Consider the following 17393-nt stretch of genomic DNA (forward strand, 5'->3'; position numbering starts at 1 on the left):
CCTTTACTCCACCAAAACGAAAATTAATTAAAGATTTGGTTAATGACTATTCAATGGCTATAAATAAGTGGTTTCTCGGCTCTCTAAGATGGCTAGGGTTTCTCTGTTATTTCACCTTCATGCCCAAAAAGAAATTTAGCAAAAAGAAAATGGACTAGTTCACACAGGACAAGGTTCGAATACATAACCACACAATTCCAAAGCAACACACAACCAACCAACCAATTCATGTTTTTGTGAAAATATTACATTATCACTTATCACGCTCAAACATATTATTAAAAATTACACAATTAAAATAACACACAAATTGGCATACACAAGATTTAAGCCCAAGTCCTCTCAATCACAACTAAGTACTCTTAACCACTTGAGCTAGTACTTTTTCACATCATGAAAGTTAGCATTTAATGTCATAAAGGCTCCCACTACCCGCATTTATTAAATAATTATTTATTTAATTATTTAAATTCCTCTAGTCTTACAGTGATCATTTTGAGAACCCGAGCTAGAGTCTATTATCTTCATTTGTACTCCTACATCTAGTTGACTCCCAACTGTTGTGGGAAATGTTGTAACGAGGGTTATAGCTCTAGTGGGCTTGATCCAAATTTAGGGAACCATCCTTGTGAGAGTGGATGTACTTTGCCTTAGACCTTAAGTGTCAAACTACTATTAAGGCACAAAAGGGAGATTGTTTGCATTCTTTATCCTTCACATTTTCTTGTACTTATTGATAAATGTATCACATTCTTTACAAACACATCATGTGATTAAGTTCCCTTTGGGACACAAAAATGCATAGTATCCACATTCTATCTTCATTCATTCATGGTACCACGTTCATAGTTTTTCATATTCATAACATCTTGCCTTTGTATGGAACATTACATTGTATACATACCATGCATTTATATGTTGTTGTCATCTACATACGCATAGATTCCAAACTCATCATAATACCTTGCATTCTCATGTCACCTTGCATAATGTATAACATGCATCTATATGTTGTCATACACATCCATATAGGCGACTTTTCAAATTCATAGCATCTTACATTTTCATATCACTTTACATAATACACAACATGTATCAACATAAAATTCATAGTGTAACTTGTTTTGTGATGCATTTCAAATTAAGAAGTATCTTTAGTTGGTTGTAAAAGTATAAAAAAAACTTTTATTACATACACCTATATGTATATTAACATTTTATTCGCATAAATATTATGTATGTTTCACATACGATCATAAAAGTGATGTATTTTTATTTAGTCTGGTATGTGTTAAACAAATGCAAAATAATTTTCTTTACACAAATAAATGATACATTAGACAAATAGAGAACCTCTCATAGAACTAACTTTTGAGGTGTTACAAATTGAGTGATAAATATATTTTTCACTTGTTTGATCACTTTATATCTTGGAGGATTTTGTAAGACCCGGGAAATTTAATTAATTAAATAATTAATTAATTAATAAATGCGGGTAGTGGGAGCCTTTATGGCATTTAATTCTGACATGTATGATGTGGAAAAGTACTAGCTGAAGTGGTTGAGAGTACTTGATTGTGTGAGAGGAGTTTTCCAAGTCCTACATATGCTATTTATGTGATTATTTGATATATTATTATTTTAACAATATGCTTGATCATGTTGAGTGATAATATAATCATAGAATTATATGAATTATCACAAAACATGAATTGGTTGAATGGTTGTACATTGATTTCACATTGGTATGGTTATGGGTTTGAACCTTGGTAGACCCACATTAAACTTTCTTTTTGCTAAAATTAGTTGTGGAATGAATGTGAAAGGGCAGACAAGGGAGGCTGGAAAAATCGTCCATAATGACATATTGAATGGAAATTATCATCAACATTAAACCATTTTCGTTTTAGCACATTAACATATCATTAAGGCACCATTAAAAGGCAAATTTTGGGTGAGAAGAAAATTTTTTGTGGTTGCCATTGTTGCATAGTTAGAAGAGTACGAAATTGGAGAGTATATTGTGATAATTGAGTGAAAAGAGAGCTAAAGTGGATCAAAGAAGAAGCTAAGAACCTTCAAGTTTAGCAAGGAAAATCAAGATTAAGGGAGCTTTACGCGTTAATTTTATATTTAAGCATGAATTGTATGATATATATATATATATATATATATATATATATATATATATATATATACATATGTATATATATGTATATATATGTATATGTATATATATACATATATATATATATATATGTATATATACATATACATATATATACATATATATACATATGTATATATATATATATATATATACATATATATATATATGTATATGTATATATATGTGTATATATACACAAATATATACACATATATATATATGCATATGCATATGTATATATATATATATATGTATATATATATATATATATATATATATATATATATATATATATTTTGATAAAGTCCTGGCGATGAAGTCCTGTACCACTAGGCGACATAAGCCTACACTTAGTTTTTTATGTGTTTCTTTGAACTGCCTAGCGGTGATGAACACTCGTCAGGCGACGCGAACCAATTTTGGTTCGATTTTGGTGTTTTGCATATTTTGGAATGATTTTGATCGGAGGGAAAGTTTTAATTGTTAAGGGATGATTGGATGTCAAATTTCGGCGAAATACATATCATTGATAGCCAAATTGGATGGAACATGGTCAATAGGCTCTTAGGGTGTGGTAAGCTTGGGGTGTGATGCTGCGAGATGATTTGGTGGTAAAATTCTAATGGGAATCGGTAAGGAATGAGGGTGGTCAGTATTATAGTCCAAATGAAGGTGAATTTGTGTGAGGACTAGACGAACTGGGCAAGGAAAAGACAGGTTAGGGAGTCTTGGAAGATCTCGCAGAATGGAGAAGTTCAGGAATGCGCAAAACTAATAGGTCGCCTAGCGGCGTGGGGCCTGCTGCCAGGCGCCATCGCATAGGCAGCCATCAGTGCATGGCTACGGGAATTTTGGGTTGCTTTGAGATTCTGGAAAGTTAGGTGCTTACTAAATGCAGGGTTAGAGACAGTATTTAGATATAGGCCTTGGTGATGAACTGTACAAATGAGAAGAGGGAATTAATCCATTCTTTTGTGAAGTGAGGGATTTTTATAATGCAGTAGGTGCAGAGGAATATAGGGTGATATTCAGTGAAGTGTAAATTTTTATTACGAGTGACTAGTTAGATAATACAGGGAATTCATTGTAATGTGTTAGTGATATGAGAAGTAAGAACTCATATAAATATTTATAATAGATTGGATGGATCCACTTAAACTTGTTAAACCTGGAAAAGAGGTTAATATCTTGAGATAAAAGCTGAAGCAAAATGATTAAGACAGTAATAGTAGCGTTCCAATTTATTGGCGAGTTGTGTTCATATCGGTTTTAGAAGGCATAAAATGAAGATGAGATCAAGTGATAGTAAGGATGGCTAATAACATGATTTTAATTGAGAAGTACTTGACTTGGTTATTATGATGGTGATAGAGTATCGTAGGCACTCTTATTGTGCAAACATATAACAATTAAACTGGTTGGGTGAAAATGTTCGTGAAAAAGGGAGCCAAAACTTAAACCAAAATTCGTAATGTACAATTATTGATATGGCGTCTGGTGGTAATACGCAAACCGCCAGGCGATAGAGGAGATTCAGAGGGCAGCCTACACGCGTCCTGCCAGGAGATAGCTGCAGATCAGTGGGCACTAAGGTGTTTGGCGCTTGGCGGCACATGTCCCCCGCAGGCGGTCTGGAAGCCTGATGTGCCTGGTGCCTAGTGTGCTACGCTAGGCGATACCGTGAAGCAAAGGTGTTTTGCTTTCTTTGATGTGAGTGATCTACAAGGCTTCTAGGATATCTTAAAGTATCCCTTGAGTTGTGGCTCGGAACATATCCCTGGAGTTGTGGCTCGGGATAGGGGTTAAGCACGTGGTATTCCTTGAGTTGTGGCTTAGAATAGCATCTCTTGAGTTGTGGCTCGGGATGACGGATGAACATGAGGAACTCTTGAGTTGTGGCTTGGGTTGGCGAGTGTTGCCGGTGTGAGTGTGCACATTGTGGCGTGTACGGATTAGGTCCGGTAGATTGCCCTCCTCAGTAATAAGCTGACGAGTTTGGTAGTCTTAGAACATTACGAATGTTATTCATAATGACTAAATAATAAAGTTTTAAATTTCCCGCGTTTTTGGGAAATGATATTTATTAAATGGACGGTATTTATTATTTACTTATTTTTATTAATTAAATCCGTAATATCCGGTTGGGATATTACATATTTGATCTTTGTAGCATGTATCATTAGTTATGTTTAGTAACATTTGATTATTGTAACTAGTAGCATTTAATCAAATCTATCCATTCTAACTTTTCTTTGAATAAAATTACTAGCTTCTTATCCCAAAAATATGTAAAAGTAACTTTATTTAGTTGTTGCATAACACAAGACGGTGGCTAAAACAAAGTGCAGAAAAATATATTTCCAAAGTAGTAAAACTTAGTTTTTCATGTAGTAACCCTTTCAAAATAAAGGGCATTGTTTATTTACATTTTCCTTTAGAAACACTTTTCTTAGCTTTCTTTTAATAAAGAAACTTGTATCGCTTTTATTTGATGTTTATTGTACATTAATATCTCATCCTAAATGATTGGAAAAATCAATCAAAGAATCTTAGGAAAACTCATTTTATTTTCAACCAAATACTAGAGGAGAGGTTAATGTAGAATAGAAGTCCCATATCAAGTGGAATCGACCACTTTTAGTGTAAAATAGCAAGGGCCTTGTTTAGATGGATAGGGGGCTTCGAATTTTTCTTGGTTTAGCTTGGTTTTTTCTTTGATTTTTAGTCCCACATCTTCTACAATGTGAAATGCAATAGGCTTATGCATCTATAAATAACACCTTTTGCTCCCTCTTTTAACACACCTTTGAATGAACTTAAATTGATATGATATTTTTGTAATCTTCTTATTCTCTTAGGTCATTAAATGGGAGAGTTCTTCCCCTTCTTTTCTCTAGTTAACCTTTTATGAGAGAGGAAAATATGAGTTCCTCAAAGAACTTGGAAAGTTTAAGATTTTCGTCTTCCGCTATATGGAAGAGAATGTGCATTTTTCCAAGAAGAAGAAGAAAAGAGGAAAAGAACATGAATAGTAAAAATGCAACTTAAATTTTTGGGCCAAAATTAAAAGCTTAAAAAAATAACACCACTAGTGTTCAACTCAACAAGCTACAAGGAAGAGGTCTTCAATACCTCATATGTCAACAAATGGTTATCTTCTCTAGCAAGCAAAAGCGTGATTGAAGATCATTAAACCTTCATTCACTACATCTTAGCCAAGAGTGGTTGTTTGGTACAAAATACTTGATTGTTAACCAGGAGGGGTTTTTTGGTAAAGAATACTTGGTCATTAGCCAATAATGGTTGTTGTTTAGAGAATACTAGGTAAATATAAAGGAATGACCATTGTTCAGAGAATACTCACTTAAACCAGAAGTGACTAGTGAAAGAATTCTTGTTAAAGTAATAAGTGACCTGTTGAAAAGTACTTGAATAGAGTTAGTCAAGAGTGTCATGGGAAAAAAATTATTTGATTGAGTTAGGAGTGATTTGGTAAAAGAGTAGTCAATGAGTTAGCCAAGAGTTGGTGTGAGCCCAAACAATACTCAAGGGATTAGTTAAAGGAGAAACTACCAAAGAATATTCATTTTGTATCTCGCAATATTAATCTACTTAAAAGACTTCAATCAATTAATTGAGAATTGAATGTAGTTTGAGTGATAAAATCAAAGAATCTAGTGGCAAATGTTGACCAAGAGTTTTTTAGGGGCCAAAATAATAGACTTCTTTGATCATTTGATTGGATCATTAATATAATGCTTTAAAAAATGGCTCCTATATAAAACAATTGGATCATTAGTATAATGCTTTAAATGAATCTATTATTTTATTCTTAATCAATATACTTTTTTTAAATATATTAAAAAATAAGTTATCATAATCTAATAAAAATTTAAGAGACGTAATTACACTACAAAAAAAAATTGTATTTAACGGGGGTTATTTAGCGAAGGTTAATATAACCTTAGTAATGGATTAACTTAACCGAGGTTTTTAAAATCTCCATTAAATTCCAAAGGTTTAGTATTAAACCTCTATAAAATAGTGTAGGTTTTCAAAACCCCCGTTAAATTACAAAGGTTTAACTTTAAACCTTTAAAAAATAGTTTAGGTTTTTAAAACCTCCCTTAAATTACAAAGGTTTAGTGTTAAACCTCTATAAAATAGTGTAGGCTTTCAAAACCTCCGTTAAATTACAAAGGTTTAACTTTAAACCTCTAAAAAATAGTATAGGTTTTTAAAACCTCCCTTAAATTACAAAGGTTTAGTATTAAACCTCTAAAAAGTAGTATAGGTTTTTAAAATCTTTGTTAAATTACAAAGATTTAGTTTTAAACCTCTAGAAAATAGTCTAGGCTTCTTTCAAACTCCATAAAATGTATACAATTATTACTTATAATATTTTTGCTAATTTATTTCTATGAAAATATTTGTAATGTTCCTTAAAAATTATTTATTAAAAAAATACATGTAGATTATTTTCTTTTAAAAAAAGCCTTCCACAATTAATTCACGTGAATTTTGTTATATAAAATTATCCTAAAGTAATTATACTTATTATGATTTATTTTTTAATAATTAAATTAAGTATTATTATCAAATTAAAAAAAAGGTGTTTTATTTTTATGATAATATTTATTTTAAAAAATATGAAAGTAATTTTATAATAAATAAAATTAATTTGCAGCAAACTAATTTTATAAAGACCCATTTTTCAAATTATTAAATTATAAGACATTCTTCCTATTCTTCCTCTCACATCTGTCAAACATTGTTATCTTTCCTCTTCAACTACTTCACACGACCACGACACAGTAATTTACGCACTTCCTAACAACAGTCTTACGCATTTTGCTTTCTCCTTTGCTCTTGGCAACATTTTTCTCAGTCTTTCGCTCCTGGCACAGGTTTGAACTTTGATCTCAGTGGTTCACTCTCTTTTAGGTTTTTGTTTGCACTTTCATTTTCTCTTCTTGCTCTCTCTCCCCTCTCATATGCTCTCTCCGTGATTCACATTATTATTGTGATTTTCACATGTTATTGAAATGGTTCTATTGTTAATTGCTATTTTATTTTTTACAGGTTCTAGTGTTCTGTCTTCAGAGGTTCTACAATTTTCATAGGTAGGTTTTCTCACTTTTTCTTTAATTTTCATTTCCAGTTATGGTTTAATTGTATCTTTTTTGTGTAACTCTCTCACAGTAACGTAATCTGCAGAAAACATTGTAGTCATGTGGTGGTTAGAGTTGGAAGAGAAGGTGATGTTATATATTTTAGTGCTATAAGTAGAGGTGGCTAAGTGGATAGTAGAAAACTTTTGCAAATTAAAAGTTCAATACAAAATTTCTAAAATCTTGCAAAAGCACTCTGTGTTAAGGATCATCATAAGATTTTAGAAAGGATAATGGTTGATCTTGCCTTTATGAATAACTTTGAAAGTGGATAATTTTTCTAATCTAATGCATCGAGCTAGATAAAATTTTGAAAGTGGATAATTTAACTAACCTGATGCACTTTATTTGCTTTGGATCCTGCATTCCGTGGAAGTGCATCCTGCATCCCGTGGACCATTATCTTGTAGAACTAGTTCAAGTACAAGTCATTTTATTACACATAGATATCTTTCTTCTGTTACAGACTTTTATTGCACATAGATATCTTTCTTCTGTTACATAAGTCTGCATCTGCATGTATATGTGACAGTGATGAATTGTGTATCTCGTTTTTTCACAGTGAAAGTCAGCTATACGGGTAAATTCTGTTTTACAGGTACATGAACTATAAAATCAGATGTTATTGTACATATCTGAAGCATTGTAAGAGTTCAGCATTTAAGAGGTCATAGAGCATATTGTATCTTCTAAAGAGGTATTAAAAACTTATGCTTTAAGTCTTCTTGCTAGTGAATACTGAAAATTTGATATTTCCCACTCTCATGTTTGATGGAGTTAGATTTAAATTATTGATTACTCTTAGCAGTCTCATGTTTGATGGAGTTAGATTTAAATTATTGATTACTCTTAGCAGATGAAATATGACTGGGGAAAACATTGCAAGTATTTCACTGTCTAAAATTAAATTATTTCTCCTCTCAGAGAATAAAACACGGATTGTTTGGTAACACTTGACAAATAGACTAAGAGCAAATTAATAGTTTGGTAAACAATCACTAGGTGTAAGTGGATATAAGAGTTTTATATTCTCTATCATGGCAGCTACAGAGCCAAATTCTACTACTAAGTGACCGGTTAAAATGCCACTGTATAGTGAAGTAGCTGACAGAAGGTCACGGTAGTTGGGATTGTTTTGTGGCCTAGTTATAAAAATAGATCCATGGTGATGGTATGGTGAAGGACGGGAAAACTTGTACATGAAGATGGGGATGAAGTTGGATTATTTTGTTTGTTTCTTTGGTTGAAGAGATGGGTTTGGGTTAGGGTTGTTAAATACTTCTTTATTTTTTATTCAATTTCTTCTCAGTTGAAAATCGTGGCCCCTGATTTGTTGAACCAAATATCTTTGTGGTTGAATATTTGAATCCACGGTTACATCCCAACCACATACAACACAAAAATAAAGCCCAATAATATGAACACGCTAAAGAGTTCTTCTAAACATGCGTAATCACTCACATTCTTGGAGGCCATACCAGTAGTTGAATCTAAAAAAAATGTCCATACTTGCCTCTAAATCTTGTCGTTGGCATGTTCTTCTTGCAAGGGTGAATTCCTTTTCCCATAGGTATTGTTTTGGATCATATTCAACCCTGTATATTTGACCAAGTGATACCCTGATACTGTAATTCAATTAGCTGGAGAAAAGAAAACCACGGGTTGAGCATTGGACGTAGGGGCATTTAGGTAGTTGAACACTAAAAAAAATAGATGAACTAAAACATGGCAGAAACGAACATTGTTATGTTTTTTTTTTCCTCTACTTTCTGAGAGAGAAGAAGTATCACGTAAGTTGCACTTGGTGAAAATATCTTTGAAAAGATGTACCACCTGATATAGCAGTCACCATGAGAAAAGAAACAATAAAACATTACATGTACAAGATCAAAAGTCAAAAGTAATAACCGTACGTTAAAAAAGAAAAATAAAGATATTTAACTATATTACTGAATTACCTATTTCCAAGAACTGCATGGAGTTCAATGATCATGTTCTCCTCCTCTTGTGAGAATTCTCCTCTCTTCAAATCAGGCCTCAGGTAATTTATCCACCTCAACCTGCAACTCTACCCACACCTCTGCAAACCTGGCATGCAGAATTAAGATTAGAATGAAGTGACTCCACTCCTTCATTGTGCACGCTGCATCAATGAAACGATATAGTATGTGTATGTGTATATATATAGATAATAGATATAGATATACTAACAAGTTTGGGGACTGAGCTCCAACATCCATGACCATGTTTGGTGATGTAATCCAGAAGCTTCTCATCTTCCTCTGGAGACCAAAGGTCTTTCCGTAACTTCTGTTTGTAGCAACAAGAGTGTCTTCCCATGTGTAGGTGATTAAGAAAGTGTTGAATCCAACAATGGTTTTTGTGGAAACCTACATGGAGGAAGAATGAATGGCGAGGAAAGTAAAGGGTGTTTTGGTGGAGTGAGGGGAAGAGTTATGAAGGTTTGAGTTAAACATAAGAGGGTTATTATTATGGTGAGAGAAGCAAAATGAGAAAATAAAATGGCAGCATGACAGGGAATGAAATAAATAGGAGGAGCCTTAGAGAGGAGAAAGTTGTAGCAAGAGGTGATTGGACACTGCCATTTTTATTTATTTTTAATTCATTTCTTACTTTCCTCAACTGGGCACCTCACGGGACAATCTCTGGCCCCACCATCCAGGTCATCATGTTTGGACGGTCTTCATTCTCCCACGGTTTCTATCCACTGATGTATATGTAGATGTATATATATATATATATATATATATATATATATATATATATACTACATGCACTTATATACCACAACAGAGTATCCACTGAAGTTTCGTTTTTACCTATGTATGTACTATATGTCCCATTGCCATTTTCTCAAGATTTTAACACACAAAAGTTCTGATCTTCGTGTCACTGTATGTACCAACTTTTGGTAATTGCCATATGCTACAAAGCTAGCTAAGAGGGTTCTTACTTTTCACCGACCTAGGTGGTTATGGACCATGCTGCTAGAGCTTCGAGAAAAGAGAGTGATGAATAAAAGAAAAAGTATGTGTGGAAATTGAAGGAGGGTGTTGTAATGTGTACACCTTTGATTCTGTGGGGGTTGTTGTGGTTGGAGTCGGAAGAGGAGGAGTCGGAGGAAGAAGAGGTGGTGGTGGAAGAGGTTGTGTTGATAGCTTCCATGTTGCCAAGGGAGAAATGAGGGGGTGTTGTTGTTGTGTTGGTTGTGCTTATATAGTGAGAGAGTGAAAAGATGCATGCAGCAGCGTGAGTTATAACGGAAGATGTAGAATGTAGAGGGAAAGGGTACTTCTAGGAAAGTGGGGTTTTGTATAGTTGGTGGGTGTGAGGGTCTAACTACTATGACTCTTGAGATGCGATTTGTTTTCATATCTATACTCATTCTTTGACCATTTTCTCCTCTTTGAAATTTCCTCACCACCTTCATTTTCCATTTCTTTATTACTACTCCATCTCATCTCATCCACCTTTTTAATTATTCTGTCAATTTCTCCTTACTCATTTGGCGCTTTCTTATTCATAACAGTTAGCCTCTATTTAGGCATCCTCAGGTTACAATAACAAACATATTCTATATTCCATTTCACACACCCTATCATTTTTTATTCCTACCATAAACACTCAAAATATATATACTTGAATTTAAAAGATAAAAAAAGGGGTTGAATTTAAAAGTGATTATCATACTGAAAAATTGAAGTGTGATAGAATATTAGGTTTAGGGGTGGAAGTAGTTGTTGATTGGAGTTTAGGGGTAGAAGTAGTTGTTAATTGGGTGCGTTTAAAACATGAGATGACAGAAAAAGTTGAGCTGTTTAGCACATAAGAAACGTTTTTTTTTAATTTTTTTTAATGTAAAGAAATGGTAGTAGTAAAATAGAAAGATTACTAAAAAGGAGAGAGGAAGTGGGGTCCAAAACCCTTTTTGACTACTTTTTGTTTGGGTGAGGGACATACAGATACATCTGTAATGTAAAACACAAAATTCATCTCTATCTATAACCAACCAAGTAAATCACTCAAAGTGGTGTGCACCAATGAGTGACTGTATATAATAAAATCTTGGTTCTCATATTTTTAACCAAAATCATATAAAACTATTTTAAATAAAAAATAGAGATAACTAAAATGAAACATAGCAATAAAAATCACCCTATCTCATATTGTGCTTTCCTAATACTAAGAGCACCATTTTCATTGAAAATGAAGATAAGCCATATATATAACAATACATATTCACTGTGTCTGAAAATTGTTTTCTGAAGCCAACATCCCTAAAAAATCATAATGACACTGTATTGATAAAAAAATCGCATATATCTTAGTCTTGGTTATTTTAGTTCACATAAATATTGTTTCTTTATTAATGAAAATCAACAAATTCAACTGCATTTCAATTCAAATAATCATATAATAATTACAAGTAATTATTTAATTATATTATTGGAGATTACTTTAATTTTATCAATTCAAATATGAATTTTGGCCTCAGTTAATTTAACTAATTTAATTCAAAGTATATGTTGACTGTAGTTAATTAAATTAATATAGTCACATGTTTTCATCTCTGAAGAATAAAATAAGTAGTTATTTTTGAATGGAAGTAATTGATTATATAATAACTCCAGATGGTTAAAATAATTATTAGAAATTGATATTTTCATTAATTCTAATTACGTATTTTAAAATAAACTAAAATAACTACCTCAATTTAAAGTGGTCTGAATTAATTTAATCTCAATATATAATCTTAATTGTTTGTGAGTCATTTTGTATAATTGCAACAATATTGTTTAAATTTACAGCACAAACTACTATAAAGTGTGGTAAATGTTGTAGAAAAGTATGAAGTTATATTTTTCTGTCCCAGAACCTACTAAAATACAATCTACAACAAATCCTAAGCAACATCAATCAACGATAGATAATCAAAATCTGCAATAGATAATGATATCATCTATACCTTATGACAATACTTTTTTCCCTTCACATTTGTCCTCTGACTAGAATTGATACAAGTCTTGGATTTGGATTTTTCTTTATTAAATTTTTCTATTCTTATATCATTAGTTACATTTTTTTTCTTTATTAAATTTATTTTTGTTATCATTAACAGACTATTCTTAATGGATTTGGATAAGTCTTGGATTGATTTGCCTCAAAATACACAACAATACATGGATGGATTGAATAAATTTTTGGACTTTGCATTTGCTAATAAGAGCGTGGAGGGTAAGATAATTTGTCCATGTCCGAAATGCAATCTTAACAAATGGCAAACTCGAGGAGCAACATATGAACACTTAATTCTTCATCCTTTTCCAAAAGGGTATACATTTTGGCTTCTACATGGTGAGACAAATTATGTACAACATACGATTTCAACACCTCCAATTTTCCAATCGAATGAGGATACAAGTTTTGCTAATGATCCCATATGTGGCATGGTTAATGATGCATTCGGGAATTTTGTAAATAATCATGAGAATATGCGACTTGAATCAAGCCACATGATGCCTGATGAAATTGCTCAGTATATGAAGTTTATGCATGAGGGACAACAAAGTTTGTATGAAGGATGTGACAAATATTCTAAACTTTCTTTCTTGCTCAAATTGTACCATATCAAATGTCTATGCAGAATGACTGACAAAGCAATGTCAATGATACTGGAGTTGTTAGCAGATGCTTTTGATTATGCTAAAATCCCATCTTCATTCTATGAAGCTAAGAAAATCATTAATAAGCTTGGCCTTCATTACACCAAAATTGATGCTTGCCCAAATGATTGCATGTTATACTATGGAGAAGATAAAGATAGGGAATTTTGTATGAAATGCAATGAATCTAGATGGAAGAAAACAAAGAAGAGCAATAGTATTGTTGGTGTTACTAAAAGACAAAAGAAAGTTCCAGCTAAAGTTTTGAGGTATTTTCCATTGAAGCCACGCTTACAACGAATGTTTATGTCTTCTAAAATAGCTGAGCATATGCAATGGCATGCATCAAGAAGTACACATGAAGGCATATTAAGGCATCCAAGTGATTCTGAAGCATGGAAGAACTTTGATCTAATGAATCCTCAATTTGCTTCAGACCCTCGAAATGTCAGACTTGGTTTGGCTACTGATGGGTTCAATCCATTTGGTGATTTGAGTACATGTCATAGCACTTGGCCTATTGTACTTATACCTTACAATCTTCCTCCTTGGATGTGTATGAAGCAAAGTTCGTTCATTCTTTCCATGATCATTCCTGGTAAAAGAGCACCAGGAAATGATATTGATGTATATTTAAGGCCATTAATAGAAGAATTAAAAGAGCTATGGAACACTGGGATTGAAACTTTTGATTCACATAAGAAAGAAGTGTTTCATATGCATGCAGCTATATTATGGACTATTAGTGATTTTCCCGGTCTTGGAACCTTATCTGGGTGGAACACACATACTGGGTTGGCTTGCCCTAGGTGTAATTTTGACACAACTCCTAAGAAGATTCAGGGTAAATTTTGTTTCATGAATCATTGACGTTGGTTAAATGCAGGGCACAAATTTAGATTATGCCGCAATCGTTTTGATGGAAGTGTGGAAACTAGAAATCCTCCTTTGAGAATATCAGGAACAAATGTCTTACAACAAATTCAGAATCTTAATATTGTATTTGGGAAAGAACCAGAAATTGATGAACGGGGGAAAAGACAACGGAAAGGTCACCACCCTATTGATGGCCCTCTACAATGGAGAAAAAAGAGTATATTTTTTGAACTTCCTTATTGGGTGAACAATTTATTGCACCACAATCTAGATGTTATGCACATTGAAAAAAATGTATGTGATAATGTAGTCTATACATTGTTGAACCAAGGTAAAAAGTCAAAGGACAACCTAAAGGCACGAAATGACTTAAAAGATTGGGGTGTTAGACCTGATCTTTGGCCTGATGCAAATAACAGATATCTTCCGGCTATATATACATTGACAAAAGAAAATAAACATATATTTCTGAAAACATTGAAGAACATCACTGTTCCAGATGGCTACTCAAGTAACATTAGTAGATGTGTTGATGTCAAACAATCTAAGCTTGCAGGATTGAAAAGTCATGATTCTCATGTTTTAATGGAGCAACTTTTACCTTTGGCAATGAGGAAGACGCTCCCTAAAGAAGTGTGCTCTGTTTTAATTGATCTGTGTTCCTTTTTTAAGCACTTATGCAATAAAGTTTTAAAAGTGGATGAACTTAACCAATTGCAAAATAGAGTTGTTCTTACATTATGTCACATGGAGATGTTGTTTCCTCCTGCATTTTTTACAGTCATGGTTCATTTGATTGTGCATTTGGTGGAAGATGCCAAGATTGGAGGACCTGTCCAATATAGGTGGATGTATCCCATTGAGAGATATTTGGGAAAATTGAAGTCTTATGTGCGCAACAAGGCTCAACCAGAAGGCTCAATAACTGAAGGCTACCTAGCTGAAGAGTCCTTAACCTTTTGTTCTAGATATTTAGATGGAATTGAGACTATATTTAATCGAATAAGGCGTGTTGATGACGAACCTGACACCATGGCATCTAGTGTAAGTGGTTTGTTTCCACCAGTTGGAAAACCAGTTGGGGGTTTCACTTACTTCTCTTTATCAACAAAGGAAAAGTTACAAGCACATCGTCATGTATTGACTAATTGTGCCCAAGTTAACCCTTTTCTTCAGTAAGTACTTTATCTTTACAACTTTTTATAATTCATCTACATTGAGGACTAACCATGTAATTATTTCATTTATTTAAATTAGAGAATTTAGAGAAATTGTACGAAGACAATTAAGAAGTCGTACACGATCATCCTCTATGATAGATAAGAGGGTTCATAGAGAATTTGTGGAATGGTTTTCTCGTCGGGTATGTCTAATTTACATTCTTAAATTTGATAATATTAAAGATATCCAATTATGTTGATCATATTTTTCTTTTTTTTTAGATAAAGAATGACTTAAATGGACCTTACTCAGATGATTTAAAGTTCTTAGCTATGGGCCCAATTGATTGTGCAAAACGCTACAATGCTTACAATGTTAATGGCTTCAAGTTTCGTACGTTAGAGAGAGATCATGGACTTAAAACACAAAATAGTGGAATATTTGGTACTTTTGGGACAAGGAGCTATGCAAGTAGCATTGACAATCAAATGCAATTTGGGGATGTGCCTTATTATGGAAAATTGGTAGATATAATTGAGATCAACTATAATGGTCGATTCTCTGTTACTTTGTTCAAATGTATGTGGGCTGATACAACTACTTCTAGAGGGATTATAACAGATGACTTGGGATTTAGATTAGTAAACTTTACACGTTTAATACACATTGGTGATAATGATGATGACGAACCATACATTCAGGCTGCAGAAGCTCAAATGGTTTATTATGTAGTGGATGAATCAGATAAAAATTGGAGCATTCCTGTGCATCTAAAGCCACGAGACTTATATGACATTGGTGGAGATAATGATGTCACTTTCCATGAATGTGAACCATTTGAACAACAAAATTTGGAAACTTTATTTCCAGATGGAGAAGGGAATATACCATTAACAAGGTCATAGAGAAATTGAACAATTCTATATTAGTTTTTGTTTAAATTATCATCCATATTACTTATACATGCATTATATTAGATAATCATAATTTAATGAATGTGAATTGACTTGTATTAATGTTATTGTTTATAGAATTCTTGATGATGAAGAAAATATGCATGAAGAAGACTAATGACCAAGTTTCAATCCCTACCCAAAATAGAAGTGGCCAACCATCATCTACAATGTGTCCACCTGTGCCTCATCCATCTTGCCCAAGTAAGTTGACTAAGTTTCACCACGGGTTTCACCTACAGTAAGAATTGAAAAATTTCACCTACTCATACTCCAGGGCCTAGTAATCCACCTCAACTTTCGTTTCCGCCACAGTCCAGCATAACACCTCAATTTGCATCTCAATTCGGTATGATGATTATATTTCTATGTTAAAAAGTATCTTTCTTTTTCTTGTGTATTAATCTAATTATTATGCAGCAGGTCACATGAATTCTCATCCTATAGAGAATAATAATGAGCAACCTCCTCCCCCACCTCACATGAATTCAATGCTTTCAACATCTAAATCTAGTAAGATGTCTCATTTGCATATCATTTTGGTACTTTTAAATTTCATGTATTATCTATGTATTTAGTGACTTGAGTTAATTTGTAGAATGTTTGAAGAAGAGGTTGTTCTCCACTAGCAAGACCAATTCTGCACATGAATTTGAATTTGAATTTAACAATCAACTCAGAAATGAGTTTGTGCATGATTCTACATCTAAATCAACACCAAGGTTACAATCTGATAGTGAAGGGGAAGAAAATGTGGATATTGAGATGCAAAGTAATCAATCAAAGCATGTATCACGTAAAAGGTCATGGCTTGTTGATGTCATTGGTAAGATTGTTAATTTATTGATTTTTATGTGTAATTGTCCAAGCCATATAGTATTTGTGTTTTATGTTTATCTTAAACCAACAATATATTTCATATGTATTTTGACAGATGATAAAGGCACACAAGTTAGAAAACAATTAACATTGAATGATGTTTGGTTTTTATCTTCCAATGAAAGGATTCTTGTGAAATGGAATAGTGACAACCAACCAATTGATGATAGCGGAGCGTTGTTGAATAGATTTTTAGGTCGTGTTGCAAGAAATGTTAATGCCTTTCCAATCAGCTATCAAAGTTGGAGGAAGATTCCCAATGATTACAAAGAAGATATACTTAAGAAAACCATTCAAGTAATTGACCTATAATTTCTTTTATATGTTTTGATTCTTGTTATATGTCAATTGTTGTTAAACTAGTTGTGTAATAATTTTGAAGGCTAAGTTTCTAGTGGAATCTGATGCTCATGTGACATATATATTCAAATCACTTAACATAAAATGGAGTGAGTATAGACAACAACTATGGCAACAAAGAGATGATGGAACACGCAAT

The 17393-nt window shown here is 32.9% G+C and overlaps 1 protein-coding gene across 1 annotated transcript; it reads left to right on the plus strand.

Annotated features, from left to right (window-relative positions):
- The first annotated feature begins 12809 nt into the window (after positions 1–12809).
- LOC114180659 lies at positions 12810–15967 on the plus strand. Its single transcript, XM_028066961.1, has 3 exons — positions 12810–13869; positions 13912–15038; positions 15344–15967. The coding sequence occupies exons 1-3, from the start codon at positions 12810–12812 to the stop codon at positions 15965–15967; spliced, it is 2811 nt and encodes a 936-aa protein (XP_027922762.1).
- Positions 15968–17393: the final 1426 nt, after the last annotated feature.

This window comes from Vigna unguiculata, chromosome 4, assembly GCF_004118075.2.
Source record: "Vigna unguiculata cultivar IT97K-499-35 chromosome 4, ASM411807v1, whole genome shotgun sequence".
Classification (NCBI taxonomy): Eukaryota; Viridiplantae; Streptophyta; class Magnoliopsida; order Fabales; family Fabaceae; genus Vigna; species Vigna unguiculata.